The sequence below is a fragment of the Phocoena sinus genome, chromosome 16 (assembly GCF_008692025.1).
Source record: "Phocoena sinus isolate mPhoSin1 chromosome 16, mPhoSin1.pri, whole genome shotgun sequence".
Lineage (NCBI taxonomy): Eukaryota > Metazoa > Chordata > Mammalia > Artiodactyla > Phocoenidae > Phocoena > Phocoena sinus.
In genome coordinates this window covers 61,329,408-61,345,609 of record NC_045778.1, presented here as the reverse complement: position 1 = coordinate 61,345,609, position 16,202 = coordinate 61,329,408, and the positions used below count along the sequence as shown (strand labels likewise).

Here is a 16,202-nt window from a genome sequence, read left to right as displayed (position 1 = left end):
ATTTGCCTCTGCGAAGTAAGCTACCACAACTTCTGCAAACACACAGTTTCCTTTAAGAAATAAGCCACCTCTGTGCTTTTCTTGACTATAAAAGGGTTTAGAACTTCTAAAAGCTTATGGGAAAACTTGTCCATTTAGGACACATAGGGACCTATGTGTCCTCCAAGTCCCATCCAGGGAGAAGCCTCAGACAATCCAAAGAAGGAATAGACAAGAAAAAGTTCAGAAATCAAAAAGCTTCTGCATGTCAGAATAGGAAGGGACACCTGTATTCCTTGGGTTCAATCCCCTCAGTTGACAGATTGGGAAGGAGAAGAAAAAGAGGAGAAATGACTTGTTAAAGATTGTACACACCTGATGATGTTAACCAAAGGTGATAATTGAGATTCCTGATAGCTGGTTCAGCATTAGTACAAGCCCATGAAATACCCATTTAATCAGCAGGGAGGGCCTAATGTCATTCTGAGCCTCTTGGAGCCATCCAAGAAGTCATGGTCTCTGCTGGCCCAGTGGTAGGGGGTATCCTACTCTCAGACTATGCACTACCCCATCATGGCCTCATCGACCCCCAGTTCCTCCATTTCCCCATTTGGGAGCTGAGGCTCTAGGATGAGTGTTCCACAGGTGTCTCTGTCTCATCTTAGGAGACAGTAGAGCACACTGGGTTTAGGATCAGATAGAGGTTTTTGGCAGCCACAGCATGAACACTCAGAAAAGAGAAGCAACCACAACAAAAACAATGGACTAATAATTAATGTCATCATCATTTGCTAAGGCACAGCCTAAATGTAGCTACAGAGATAGAAAGATAATTATATCCAAACCATTTCAGAAATTGTTTGAAAAATCAAACAATCATCACTCAAGTGTCTCTCCTAATCTAACCCCATGCTACCCATCTGGCCATACCCCTCTATTCCTCAACAACCTTCACATATCCGCTTTCTTGGATGTGCTGCCCGTTTTCCTCATACTTATTCAGCAGCAAGTCTATACAGCTCCATCACCACTTCCTGCAGGAAGCCTTCCATCATTACTCCAGTCCTCAGTGATCTCTTTGCTCTCACCATTCCTAGCACTTGCAGGTAGGACGAGTGCTGTCCCACAGAACTTTCTGTGATAATGGAAATGTTTTACATCTATGCTATCCAATATGGTAGCCACTTGCCACATGTGACTTTTGAGCACCCAAAACGTGGCTAGTGGAACTGAAGAAATGAATGTTTCATTGTATTTAATTTTTTTTTAATTTTTGAATTGAATTTAATTTAATTTTTTATACAACAGGTCCTTATGAGTCATCCATTTTATACACATCAGTGTATACATGTCAATCCCAATTGCCCAATTCATCATCCCCCCCCACCGCTTTCCCCCCTTGGTGTCTATACATTTGTTATCTACATTTGTGTCTCAATTTCTGCCCTGCAAACCGGTTCATCTGTACCATTTTTCTAGGTTCCACATATATGCGTTAACATACGATATTTGTTTTTCTCTTTCTGACTTACTTCACTCTGTATGACAGTCTCTAGATGCATCCACGTCTCTACAAATGACCCAATTTCGTTTCGTTTCTTTTATTCCATTGTATATATGTACCACATCTTCTTTATCCATTCATCTGTCGATGGGCTCATTGTATTTAATTTTAATGCAAATAACCACATGTGGCTAGTGGTTACTATACTGTACAGCACAGGTCTGGATCATGAAATTCAGCACCCAATTATACTCTATTTCCTGTCATCCCTCCTTTGCATCCAACACCTCTGGCTAATACAGCTTCGATTTTTCTACAATGCCTGGTCTATAGAAAAAATATGCTTGATTGAGCCCTATATGCAGAATACTAAAGGTTGACTAGATTTCAGACGTGCCTGAATTTATGTACTACGGCACCCCAAATCTCTTCCCCTCGTTCTACACTGCCACTTGATAAACTCGCTCTGTGGATCTGGAGCCATACTGGACGTGGAAGGTAAACACTAAGACATACTGAGACTTTGGGAATTCCCTGGTGGTCCAGTAGTTAGGACTCCATGCTTTCACTGCCAAGGGCCTGAGTTCAATCCCTGGCTGGGGAACTAAGATCCTACAAGCTGCGAGGTGTGGAGAAAAAAAAAAAAAAAAAAGACATACTGAGACTTGAGACTCTGGAGTAGCATATTATTTTTTTTTTTTTTTTTTTTTTTTTTTTTTTTTTTTTTTTGCGGTACGTGGGCCTCTCACTGTTGCGGCCCCTCCCGCCGCAGAGCACAGGCTCCGGACGCGCAGGCTCAGCGGCCATGGCTCAAGGGCCCAGCCGCTCCGCGGCATGTGGGATCTTCCCAGACCGGGGCACGAACCCGTGTCCCCTGCATCGGCAGGTGGACTCAACCCCTGCGCCACCAGGGAAGCCCCCATATTATTATTTTGAATGAGTTACACTTAACCTCTCTTGTCTCGATTTCTTCATTTATAAAATGCCTATGATAACAGACTCTCCTTCCAAGAGCTGGTTGGGAAGATTAAGTTAATCCATCTAAAAAACTTGGCACATAGCAGGTGCTCAGCAAAATTACTGCTGTGTGAGTGGTTGGATGAAGGAGTAAGAAAGAGAATAATTTGGCATAATCTCTGGTCCAACTTGGTTTCTCACTGAACAAATGCATTTGGACCTCCCAGGGGGCAAGTACTTCCTAGGAGCCCTCATAGGACTTCAGAGCAGCTCCCTTTTCTGACTACCCAGTAGTTTCTGACAAACTTACTTCTCATGGAGGATTTGCTCCTAGCCCCTCACCAGTGCCATGATGGAGGTTGCTACAGAGAGGTTCTGTACAGTAAACATAAGGCTGGGGGATTTATGAGGCCTTTAAGTAGAAACATCAACATTTATGTAAAATTCATACTTGTTACTGACACCCGCTCTGGATGGAAAGGTGAAAGTTGCGAAATTCAATGGTGCTCTACAAGTAAAGGCACCTGAGAATCTATAAAGCCTTCCTTCTTAAGCAGAACGATACGGGCAGAAAATTCCTCTGTGAACCCAGGCTGCACTCCTCAACTTTTCCACTGGAATCAACGCATTTAATCTATCCTCCCCAGTCTCTACTCCCTGCTGTCTCTGAGACTTAAAAGTTGCCTGGACCAATCCAATGAACATGACCTGACTTGGCTTAGGGAAACAACTAGGTGGAATATGAACGGTTATCGCTTATACTAACCAAGCTGGGGTCTTCAGATTCCTTAGCTAACACTTCCTGGTAGGAAGGAACATTGAGAAGGAGACAGGGCTATGAAACTGTTGCCATACACGGATTTTTCAGCATGAGCATTAAAGACAAACAAACAAACTATATTTGAGTGGCCTCTCCCGTTGCAGAGCACAGGCTCCGGACGTGCAGGCCCAGCGGCCATGGCTCACGGGCCCAGCCGCTCTGCGGTATGTGGGATCTTCCCGGACCGGGGCACGAACCCACGTCTGCTGCATCGGCAGGCGGACTGTCAACCACTGCGCCACCAGGGAAGCCTGAAAAACTGTCTTTTTAACTGATACCTATGCTTACTGAAGTTGACTTAAAAATAAAACAAAGAAAAAAATTTTAAACACTCAGTCCCATTGTCCATGAAAACCACCATAACAACAACAAAAAATCTCAGGAATTTCAGAATCAAACTCTCTCTGCCATACTCAGAAGTAGTGCAAAAATACTTTTAGGTCACACGATTCTTCTGCTTTTGTTCTCAGATTATGACTACTAACCCAGCTTCAAGTCCTGTGTGTTTGTTAGTCCTAACTCAGACACAAGTGGTTCTATCTTCTTTTTAATATGAGGTATGATTGGCTACAGAGAGCCAAACATACCATGTCTTATATATCTCCCCTCAAAATTCTATGAAGTCCTCTTGTACACCATACACCTATGACATTCCTAGTACCAATGGCCAAAACTACTTTATTTGGCATTGGTTTAGAGTTAATGGAACATTCTATATTAAACCTCATCACCAGCAGTTAACTTAGATCATTTGAGGATGAGATCATTTTAGAATAAGCAAACTTGGGAACCCTATTTCTTCTGAAAAATAAAGTGTATCTAAAATAACAAAGATTTGTTTGATTTCTTGAGAAATGGCATGATATAGAGAGGAGAAGGTGGAATTTAGCTAGACTTACATTTCATCCTCACCTCTTTCTCTCACTGCTAATGTGATTTCGGTCAAGTAACTTACATTCCAGATGCTAATTTTCTTCTCACTAAAATGTCATAGTAATGATACTGACATTACAGGGTGTTGGGTCCAGGTGGTACCTCTACCAATGCAAGTGTGAGAACCATAGAATACTTTGCAAGGGCTGCTCCCTCCACTTCTTTACTTATAGATGCATTCTGACAGCAGTTTTCCAAAGACAGGTTCAGAAATAGTTTAAGCAAAGCCATCGCCATTGAAATAAATGGATAACACCCAAAGGTTCAACTTCGAAGACAGTGCTTATTTGGATGTATAAGCTCTGATTTACTTGCTAACAATACCATGGGGACCACTTAACCCTGGGGTTCAAGATTAACAACAACCGCAGCATCAAAAGCTGTGTATACCATTAGGATAAATTCCTTATTCACAATAACGATGTATGTGAATTCACTTATTCCTCCCTAGGACCCAATGAGATACATGTCATATATTTGTATTTAATAGCCTAGGAGGTGAAGTCATAGAGATTAAGTAAATTGCCCAAGGTCAAAAATTGAATATCAGAGCTGGGTTTTTCTCCCAGACTAGTAAATGTTAATGTAATTGCTGAAGAAAAAAATATTTACATTACGATTCCTACTCTTTCTCAATTGTAAGGCTTCCCAACAATGGGTGAGGGTCTAGTACAGTTCAGAGAGACACAGGAGAAAATGTAGCACGACATATGCAAAGACGATGCACCTCTATGGAGTCAGTCTGCGGAAGGACACAAGGAAGCCTGATTTTCAGTTCTGCACATTCAGGTTGACATCAATATGTCATGTACCATAATTCTGAGTGGCCTACTGTATCACTGCTATGACTATTTTTCTGGATTGTGGTTAATAATTAAAAATTATTCTTCCCAATTGTGAAAATATCCTTTGTTTCCAAAGGGTCAAACATGCTACAGATAGGACCCTGTCATTTAAATTCAATTCAATCTAGCACACCCCATTTGGACGATTCTTGCTGAAGTCCAGCTTTTCAAGGCATGAGTTCAGGGATGAAGAGCAGGTAGGGGGCAGTCATGGTAAACGAGCGGGCTTGCTGTTACCAGTTACAGTCCTAGTAGAAAGTGGGAAATGGAAGATGGCTTACAGAGCAAATCAAGAAACAGGCTGGATGAAATGAGGATGGAGGGGGTGAGGCTTCTGGGCAGGGCAGCTGTTCTGTACCCATTTGGACTTATTTCTGTTATTAGACACCAGATAAGCCCTAATGCAGCTCTGTCATTGTCCTGCCCCTTCCATGTCTATAGGCTGACACCTGAGCCCTTAGCTTTGGAATGGGTGATGAAAATATCTCAAATGAAGTTCAGTTTTTGACTGTGACACAGAGGAAGAATTCGTCTAACTGGAATCAGCCTGGGATGACGCTGCGATCACCGATGGGATCACCCATTCCCAGGTTTGGGAAGGTTTTTGACTCTCCTAAAAGAAACAACCTTCAGGGCTTCCCTGGTGGCACAGTGGTTGAGAGTCCACCTGCGGATGCAGGGGACACAGGTTCGTGCCCCGGTCCGGGAAGATCCCACATGCTGTGGAGTGGCTGGGCCCGTGAGCCATGGCCATTGAGCCTGTGCGTCCGGAGCCTGTGCTCCACAACGGGAGAGGCCACAACAGTGAGAGGCTCCCATTCTACTGGGGAAAGATGGGCAATAACAAAGAAATCAAAAAACACAATCTCTCTATTTGTGATTAACACTAAGATGACAATTAAACAGGGTGATGTGCCAGAGAGTGCCAGGGTGTAGGTGAGACTAGATGGTCTCAGAAGGCATTTCTGAGGAGCTGCCACTTTTGCTGAGGCATGAGTGATCCAAAGTTGCCAGCCATGCTGAGATGTGGAAGAAATCCTTGTACCTGCTGTTTCCTTTGCTAGGAATGAGTCTGGGTTAATCAAAGCGTAGGAGACAGTAGCGTGGCTGCAAAATGGTGAATGAGGGGAGAACAGTAAGGAGTTAAGGAGCAATGGCAACGGGCCAGTCATCTACAGTGGAGCAAAGAAAGAAGATTAGGTTATATTTTAAGGAAGAGGGGGAGCCATTGGAGCGCTTCAAGTACAAGACTGATAAGATCTGACTTGGGTTTGTAAAATATAATTTTGGATAGATTTCAGGGTGACCAGAGTAGAAGCAGAGAGTGAGTTAGTAAACTGTTGGAGTGATCCAGACTGCAGTGGTCATGGGTAGAGGTGCTTTGAGTTAGAATGTGTTTTGTTAATAGAGACTTTCAAGGACTTGTGGATGGCCTGGACCTGAAGGTAAAGGGAAAAATCAAGCTCTCCTGGGATTTTGACTTAAGCAACCGAGTGGATATCAGTGTGTTTTATTGAATTTGGAAAAACTGGTCTGGGATGGGGGCGGGGGGTGGCTTAAGAAAAGTTGAAAAACTGCTTCCACTAGTGGGTGTTCGGGAAGAATTCTGCTTGGCCACACCAAGTTTGTAATCCCTATTAGCAATTCAAGGGAAGATGGATGCTGAGTAAATAGATGGACACAAATGTCCCCATCCAAGAGGAGAGACAGGCCAGAGATGGAGGTAAATATTTGGAAATTTGTGAGTCATTAGCTAATAGGTGAGAGTCAAAGTCATTCTTTGTGGTTGTCATTAGAGGGAGAAAAAAAGAAATGATGATAAGAGAGCTCATTTGGAAGAGCATAATTCTAGCTAACGTTTCTGGAGGTAACTGCCCAAGGTGGCAGCTCTCTGAGCTCTCTGTGCCCAGCCCCACCTCTCTGGGACTTTCCAGGACAGATGCTAACTGAAGATGGGAAGAAGTCCCCTTGGACATGCTGCTCTGATAGAACAGTGATCTTCCCTGTGAAATCGCCTCCTCCTGTCCTCCTTCCAGGGATGCAGACATCCCATCTGGCCAGGAACTGGGGCAGCGAGGCCCATAGGCCAGCAGACACACCTATCTCTTAGTCATGCCTTCCTCCCCAGCTTCATCTTCACCCTCATCCCCCCAACCAGTAAATGTCTAGCTGGAATTGGCAATGAGATGCCCAGGGACTCACCATTCAAAGTCCCAGTCGGCACAGACACAGGGTTCTGAGACCACCGTCCCTGAGGAGTCTTGGCCCAGGGCACACTGAGCTCCTGGCTTGCGTTTCTTGAATATTTTCCTTTCTCCCATGATGCAAGGCTCCCCCTTAGGAAGGAAGTCCATAGTGAGAGAGGCAGAAAAACACAGAGATGGTGAAATAAACCAGCGTTAGCCTCTTCATTCTCTTTTCGTCACTCTATGTAGAAATCTCCCTCCCAGGAACCATTCAGGAGTTTCCAAGATTCAAAGGTTTATCTTTTACTACCCCGCACGAGGAACACTATGGGAGGCTGGCCTATCACTGTCCCTCCACCCAACCTAGCCAGTGATGGCTACTTAGCCTTGTTTCTTCTCCACCTCCACAGAGAATGCAAACACTCCAGGTCATCCTCACAGACCACCCGGCAATTGCCCGAATGGCATCAGCAGAAACTCCAGCGGAAAAGAACCCACTTCTGGCATATTTTTCACATCATCTTCAGAGTAAAATTGAAGTGGACCCAATAAGTTCCCTCCCTATGATAAACCACTGTGTCCAAGTCCTTATTCCTAGTCAAGGGCACAGAGAGGAGGATAACAATTTGTTGGTACAAATTATAAGGACCCAATAGTTCTGAAGAAAAAAGAAGTCTGCCTATGTTGCATAGCACTAAATATCTGCCTTGCTAGAGCCCCTCACCTCCACCTCTCACCCCTTCTCTGTGGTCCTGTCCACAACGCTCCTGGGTCCTGACTTCAGGCTGGTCTGAGAAATGCTCTCATGCTTCCCAGTAAAAGGTGAGATGATCACATCGTTGGTGGGGTCTCCTAGTTCTCTGGGCTTATTTCCACATGGGCAGCACTAAAATCCCAGGTTACCATTATCACCACTTCCCTAGGCTGCTCGGTGATTTCAATGAGTAGATCAGGATTCCAGGGTGCAAAAGGGTCCCAAAATATCACCTGCCCCTGCTAGACCTGGGTGTGTGGGTTCCAATCCCTCCCCCGAAACCCACCGTTATCCCCAGATGGCCCACGACTTTCCTTCCGCAAACAGGAAGGTCCGATAGGACCAAACAGGGCTTGCAGTGGCCCCTCTTCCTAGGACAGGACCACCCGCCCTGCACTGTACCTGATTGAGCAGGCGCCAGGTCTCATAATCCTCCTTGCTGCAGCGCCGGCTGAAGACAGATTTGTAGTCCACCTTCACCAACTGCCATTCCGAGTGGAGGCTGAAGTGGCCAAAAACTCTAAGTGTTCAGGGGACAAATGAGAAAGGCAAGCAGATAAAGCCCCGTAGTCAGTCACAGCGTCTAGTCTAGTGCACCAAGACTGGAGGGAGAGAGGGCTGAACTGCAGCCCGGACTTTAATGATTCTTCTAAAGCCAGGTCTGTGAAGGCTACTGAGGGGAAGTCCACGGACCACACAAGTACGGCCAATTGACAAGGTATTCACTGTGGGTGTAAAACCAACTTTTTTTTTCTTTTGCAAAAGTAATATATGTGCTTTACAGGAAGGCTTTCAAATATAGAAAGGTATGGTGAAGGAAAAATCTTCCCCAAACATCTACAATCCTCTCCACAGGTAGACCTGCTCCTCGTGTTTTCACATCTAGTCTTCTTCTCAAAGCAAGCACTACTGTTATAGCTACTGATGTCCACAGGCAGGGACTCGGTTTTCTCATCTGTAAAGTAAATTGTACGTGTGTATGTTGGGAGGGGTGGGTGTGGATTAGCTAATCTAAAGTATGACCTTGCCAATTCCAATATTCTGACTGAATCTAAGTGTGTTTTAGTTGAAATTCTCATTGCTTAATTCATGTGAATACCACCCTCTTTCCCCCTGCCCTGAAAAATCAGTCGTCTCATAAAAGGAACTCATATTTATGTATAGCAAAGAAGCACACTTTCTGCGCCACTTAATCAATACTGACCTTTTCAAAGTCCAGCAGTTGATAGCCCTATAAACATGAATGATCAATCATTTCTAGAAAAATAGAAAAAAAGACTGATCATCCATACTCCACTCAGGTGGCATGTCTTGTAATTACAATGCAAGGCATCGATCAGAGTGATGTAAAGGGGAGACCAGTCATGCTGGGAACCAAAACCCACTGAAGTCTTTCAAGGAATCGGACGGCTTCCATTCCAGCAAGAATTAATCATGATCACAGCCCTGGATTCTCCTCTTCCCAAGTTCAAATATCCTCATAATGACACCTAAGAGACTAACTCTCCTCAAGGGACATTTTCTTCTTCTATCTGAAAGATGAGGATGCTTTGGGAGGGGTGGGGCTAATTAAAATTGTGAAATGGAGAAAGAATTGTTTTGTAGATCACACAACTTAAAATACACCTTAGGAAATGATTTTTGATGTCCTGTCATTTACTCGTTAAATAAAGCTTTTTAGAGCTTTGACTGAAAAAAAAAAAAGATTAAGCAGACTTTGAGGGAGTGACTGTGGGTCTCTCCTTTAGTAAAACCGTATGATCTTTGCATGAATCTTCCCTCAGCCCTGAGTAGTAGGAATCAAGAGGCTAGAATACCCTGGACTGTGTGGCCAGTACTGCGTGGGATACCTGCCCTCACGTTCTCTCTGTTCTATTGCATTCTTGCTATATTCATTGGTCTCCAAATCCAATACATCCATGCCAGGTCTACGCTAAGGTATTTCTCCCATTTAGTTCTGATTCAGTTCACGGAAAGGTCACGAGCCAGTCAACTTTTAATCTTTAACAAAACAGTTATCTCATAAAAAGTTTCTATTTAAGAGAGGAGAATAAGGTTAAAAGCTCATCAAGAAAAAATAAACAGTGGGAGAAACCTTGATAAATGTCTTCTTCCCTCTCTATCCAGCCTATCCAAATCCTCCCACATTCGAATGCTACCTCCTCCAGAAAGTCTTCCCTGATTGGAGTACTCTGAGTAGCAGGATATTAGTGATGCTAAACAAAAAACAAAACGCTCTACCTACTCCAAACAGTTTACAGTTATTCTATAGATCACAAAATACATCATGTCAGATGAATCCCATTCCTTTCTATGAAAGGATTACTAGGCAAACAGAAGAAGAAAATATGAGGTACATGATTTACCCAGATATCAACAAGGCATCTGATGGTCTGCCGTAGCAGTCTTGAAGAAAAGATGAAAAAACATGAGCCAGGTGCTAGTAAAATTTATGTGGCTGAACAGTACCTAATTAAGGCATTAAAATCAACCAGGAGGGAGGGGTGAGTAGTCAGCTGCAAGGTTCTGCTGTCTGCTCTTTCTCGTTCATCATTTTCATTAATGACTTGACAACATGAAAATAATGGTCATCATTGGAAATTGCATTTTCTGATGACACAAAGCTGGAAGAAACAGTCAATATGCTTGATGGCAGAATCAGGACCCAAAAAGGTCTTGACAAACTGAAGAGACAGGCTGACATAACAGGGAAGAATATCAGGTCCCTCCCTGGCAACTACATAAGTACTGGATAAAAGAAATGGGGCTTGGTGCAGCTCAGGATACATAATAATCATGATGACGATGTAGCTTAAGAATTTTTGTATACAATGTAATTAATGTAAGTAAACACTTCAGAGAGACCAGAAATACTTAAGGTAACCTTAGAATGCATTAATGAATGCAGAATTTTGTATATTCTCTAGAACAAAAGAGGAACTATCCTGGTCTGTTTTACATTAACTACATAACAAAGGAGAATTGTACTTAGTGTTGGATGTCACCATTCAAGAAGGATATACATGTAGGAGCTTTGGTGGTGGTAGTGGAGTTTGAATCTCCTGAAATTTGCAATAAAATATGCATTTACTGGCCTGTGTGTATTTATCTATGGAGACATTACATATCTTTTTATCAGATTTCCAAAAGGGTTCACAGTTCCCAAAGTTTAAGGAACACTGAAAAAGAGAGGGATTCAGATGATGTACTGGATGAAATAGTGGCTCTCCAAAGAGACATGACCATGTTCTATTCCCTGTAACCTGTGAATGTGACCTTATTTGGAAAAAGGTCTTTGAAGTTGTGAGTTAAGGATCTGAAGATAAAATCATCCTGGCCCTAAGTCCAATGAAAAGTATCCTTATAAGAGATACAAAGAAGAGAGACATACAGAGAGGAGAAGGCTATGTGAAGACAGAGGCAAAGATGAGTTATGCAGATACAAGCCAAGGAACACCTGGAGCCATCAGAAGATGGAACAAGCATGGAACGAATTCTCCTTTAGTGCACTAGAAGGAGCGAGGTCCTGCTGCCACCTTGACCTTGGACTCTGGCCTCTAGAACTATGAGAGAATAAATTTCTGTTTTTTCAGCCACCCAGTTTGTGGTAATTTGTTACAGGAGGCACAAGAAATAATACAAATGGCGATATGATTTGAGACCACTTTTCATCTACCAATCCAAGCAAGGAGTGGTATAAAACTATGGCTGGTTAACCTGGGGATGACTTAGGAAGGGGCAGTGGAGGGAAGACCAATAAATGGGCACTCTAGGGAGATCTCTTGGGTATTAAAAAATAACAAAAAATAAAAGTGTAAAAGTTTACAAAATGTGAGAGATCTTTCTAATAGACAAAGTTGCCCACACAGGAAAGGAACGGCTCAGGAGTTAGTAAGCAGAGAACTTCAAGCTCAGGCTTAACCATTTCCCAGGGCTGATGTTAAAGAGGATGCTGGCATCACCCAAGTATGTGTGGTCTAACTGACCCTGAGCCTCTAAGGATGTCCATGTCGCTGGCCTTCCCGGCTTTTGGGGATATCTGTTTCTGATCTGAGGGCTCATTTCAGAACTGAACATAAAACAGAGGCTCATTCAGAACTTGTGGACTAACTTAGATTCTTCTCTTCTACAGTTCCCGCAGGTGCCTTCCTTTCACCAGTATTTCTTTGGCTTCTAACCCAAATTTCCTTACACCATGTTTTCCAGGTCCTTCCCCAAACTGTAAACTGATACACTGATATTTCCACTCAGGGGTTGGCTAGTATGCTCTCCCGTGGGGTCATTTTCCTGGGCCAGATGAAAATTTTTAAACATTTAATGTTAGGATTATGAGCTCTGTTCATTTTCTCACTGGATCCCAACTGAAATTAGTAGGGTAAAACCCCTTAGTAACTTTCAGACACTGATGTACTCCTGTCTCTCCATCCACTCTCAGTTCATGGTGGGCCCCCTCCTATAGCGCATAAGTGACTCTGATGCAGGGTCTCTCTTTTGCAAAGATCTGGCTTCCCTAATTCTGTCCGATACTGGATTCATTCACTGCTCTTCTGATTGGAGCTCATGGAAGAAGAAGAAATGACAGAAACACAGCAAACTAAGTCGGAGATACAATAAGGACTAACTTAATTTCAAGCATTTCTCATCCCTTTTCGTAACTACCCTTAGAACAGATGTTAAAATTCACAACAGGATCTGCAGGAATGAGAACCCTGCAGAGGAAGTCAGAGGGGTTAGAAACCACCTCCATCACTTAGAGGTGATAAACACTGACTAGATCCACCTGGTCCTGGACTGGAGCAAGAGAAAGCCTAGACTATTTCTAAATAATAATGCAAGAAATCAACTTCGCAGATACAAGCCTCTCATCTCCTGGAAATGCTCCTCTAAGCTTATCACCAGTAAAGCAGGGGCAGCGTATTCGTCCCACTTGTGGTAACATTTTGGGAAACAAAGTGACTCATAAACGAAGTGAATACAAAAACTCAAGAGATGGCTAGGGTGGAGGAACCAAAGTTGTGGAACATCTCCAAAAGGATAATGTAATTCCCAAAACAGGTACTACTTCTTTTAGAAAGTCTTCTGTGACTGTTCCAACAATACTGAGCTCTCGTTCCTCAGAAACTCAAATGGTCCCGTTATCTCTAGACTAGAGGATCCCCACTGTCTGCATCAGAATCAACTAGAGAGCTTGTTAAATATAGATTGTCCCACACCCAGGCCTCCTAATGAGCAGCGTTGGCTGCCTGATCATTGCATATCTAATAACTCCCCAGGTGATGGTGATGTTGTTGTCTCCAGGACCACCTGTTAAGAAACACTGCTCTAGACCACTTACCCAGAATTTAATTTTCTTGTATTTTCGGTCAAATTTGTAGCAACCAATTAGAGAGCTTTGTAAGGCTGGGAATGTTCTTATACTTCTTTGGACCACATAAAGCTTTTCAACAATAGTTGCTTGACAAAGAATGGCTGATTACTGGGTACCAATGGAACAAGGCAATTTGAGAGGGTGGCTTCATTTTCAAGTCTTTGGCAAAAAAGCTAATTTCTAGCGTGTTCAAATTCACTGTCATCCACAGTCCCACTTCCTTGCAATTACCAAGATAAACTATTCTGACCTCCTTCTTCAGAAATGTATCCCCAGTCCCCCTTCTTAACTCAAAGCATATTTTCATCAACATAATCAAAACCCCAAGATAATGTATGTGAAAATCTTGAAAACTCCCAATTGACAATATTCATTACCATCGCCATCATTCTCATTGCTGGGACCCCCACAGACTCATACCCAAGGCCCTGCTCATCAAGAGGTTTCGATAGGGTTGGCCCAAAATTCCTTTTGCAAGGTAAATACTAACCTAAAAAGCACGGGCTTTGTCCTTTGTGTGTGTGTGTGTGTGACATCTCCTAGAGAGCCTTGCAGAAAGTAGACACCTTATACATAAATACATACGACTGTCTGGAAACAGGTAGCCTACCCTTTAGTTCCCCTGAAAAAGTTACTCCCCCCCACAGAACAAAATAAATGAATTGGGCTTCCCTGGTGGCGCAGTGGTTGAGAGTCTGCCTGCCAATGCAGGGGACATGGGTTCGGGCCCTGGTCTGGGAGGATCCCACATGCCGCAGAGCAACTAGGCCCATGAGCCACAACTACTGAGCCTGCGCGTCTGGAGCCTGTGCTCCGCAACACGAGAGGCCGCGATAGTGAGAGGCCTGCGCACCGCGATGAAGAGTGGCCCCCATTTGCCGCAACTGGAGAAAGCCCTCGCACAGAAAGGAAGACCCAACACAGCCATAAATAAATAATTAATTTAAAAAAATAAATAAATAAATAAATAAATAAATGAATTCTCAGAGCCATTTTTCACAATATGGATTTTCAGGAAAAATCTATTAAAATTTATTACTTCTGTTTTTATTTTCCTTTTTCCCTTGTCACCTGGATTTTTTTTGAGAGTTTTTGGCTCCACTCCAGATTCACCTTCTTATTGGGCTTTACAAACCTGAGACCATCTCTCTCTTTCTATTAAACTCCTCTGTTGCTATCTGTCTGCACTGCTGATGTGACTCTGGTCACAAAGTGTCCTCTTGTGTGGTTGTTTAACTTTGAACATACAGGTGGTCTGGGCACGGTAGCAAAAGTAGTAGGCAAGGAACTAGAAAACTTGTCTTTTCCTAGTCCTTGTCTGCCACTAAATTAGCTAGGTGACCTTGAGCAAATCACTTCATCTCTCAAGCTTTCAGCTTCCTCACAGAAGGTAATTTTTTTTTTTTTTTTTGCGGTACATGGGCCTCTCACTGTTGTGGCCTCTCCAACTGCGGAGCACAGGCTCCGGACGCGCAGGCTCAGCGGCCACGGCTCACGGGCCCAGCCGCTCCGCGGCATGTGGGATCTTCCCGGACCGGGGCACGAACCCGTGTCCCCTGCATCGGCAGGCGGACTCTCAACCACTGCGCCACCAGGGAAGCCCACAGAAGATAATTTTTAAGCAGTGACACGCATACTTAAAGGATGGGATGCAAAAATAGTCTAGGTGGAACATGGCTCCTTAAAGATGATTTCCAAGAGTTTATGTCCTTTCAATCCCTATGTCTACCTCCAGGTAGACAAGCTATCTGTCTCCTGGTGACCCCATACACAAAGGATTTATCAATTAGAGTCATTCATCTTTGTCTCCACTGGCACTTCTTTCATATAACAGATGCTCAATAAACAGTTCTGGGTTGATTAATGGGTAGAATTAATCTAGCAAAACCATCCACTTCTTCCAAAATTGGGGTAATAGCTCTATCTACCCTTATTTCTGGGCCAAAGAACATGGCTGAGTTGTGTGTCCTTTGAGGTTTAGGAGGACTAAAACAATCCAGGAGAAATAGCAGCAGTTTCTCTACCCCTTGTCATCACGGTCTGTGCTAGGATTCCCACAAACAACTGTGATTTGCTGGGACCCTAAATAACACACCTTCTCTAATCCACCATCCAGACCTGAGTAAACCTTGTGGGTAGGGAAGTGATTAATTTGAGGGAGGGAGGTGGTTTACAAAAATAAAAGACTTCCTTAGAATTCCATCCACACAGAGGGATAGCTACTCATTAATTAAATGATTTCAAAGGGGATCTTCCTATATAATTGCTATAATTTAGGTGGAAACAATGCCACACTAAATGTAATCAGAGGAGCAGGCTACGTACAGATGTTTTCGTCTTTACAGGAGAGCAACTCTGGGTTACCTGATTCTCCCCTGCACAGTAACCCGGTTCTTTTTTTGACCTCCACATACGCCAACTTTTATATACAGTTATAAAAGCTGAAAGAAGTTTCAAGGAGACAGTGGTTGACCACAATCCTTCCGCGAGGAAAAGAACAAGAATTCATCACTAGGAAACCACTGGAAATATGCAAAAGGTATAACCAATAGTGCGTGGGGAGTTAGATTAGCAGGATGTCACTGCAGACTGACCTTTGAGGGAACATCTGGTGGAACTCCACTAGGATAATACTGTGTTGTCATCAAGCTGCCCCAGGCCCTCCCCCTTCCCTTATCCTCCTCAGTCACTCCAGCACCAGCACCTTGAGCTCCTGTAACCCCCACCTCTCCCATCTCTGCCTGCCTGAAGAAAACCTTAAGAAAGAGAACAAGGCCAGAGTTGACTCTGCCAGTTTCTTCCTGACTTTCCTCTTTCTGTTACTGCCTCAACTGAATTCTCAGACGTCAGGCTAGA

The 16,202-nt window shown here is 43.6% G+C and overlaps 1 protein-coding gene across 1 annotated transcript in view; it reads right to left on the bottom strand.

Moving 5' to 3' along the window:
• SORCS3 (sortilin related VPS10 domain containing receptor 3) overlaps positions 1–16,202 on the bottom strand; it is a 606,008-nt gene that overhangs the window by 49,856 nt on the left and 539,950 nt on the right. The window contains exons 15-16 of the mRNA XM_032608449.1: positions 8,381–8,498; positions 7,241–7,374 (exon numbers count right to left, since the gene is read on the bottom strand). Of these exons, the coding sequence (XP_032464340.1) occupies positions 7,241–7,374; positions 8,381–8,498 (252 nt within the window). The remainder of the gene's footprint in view (positions 1–7,240; positions 7,375–8,380; positions 8,499–16,202) is intronic.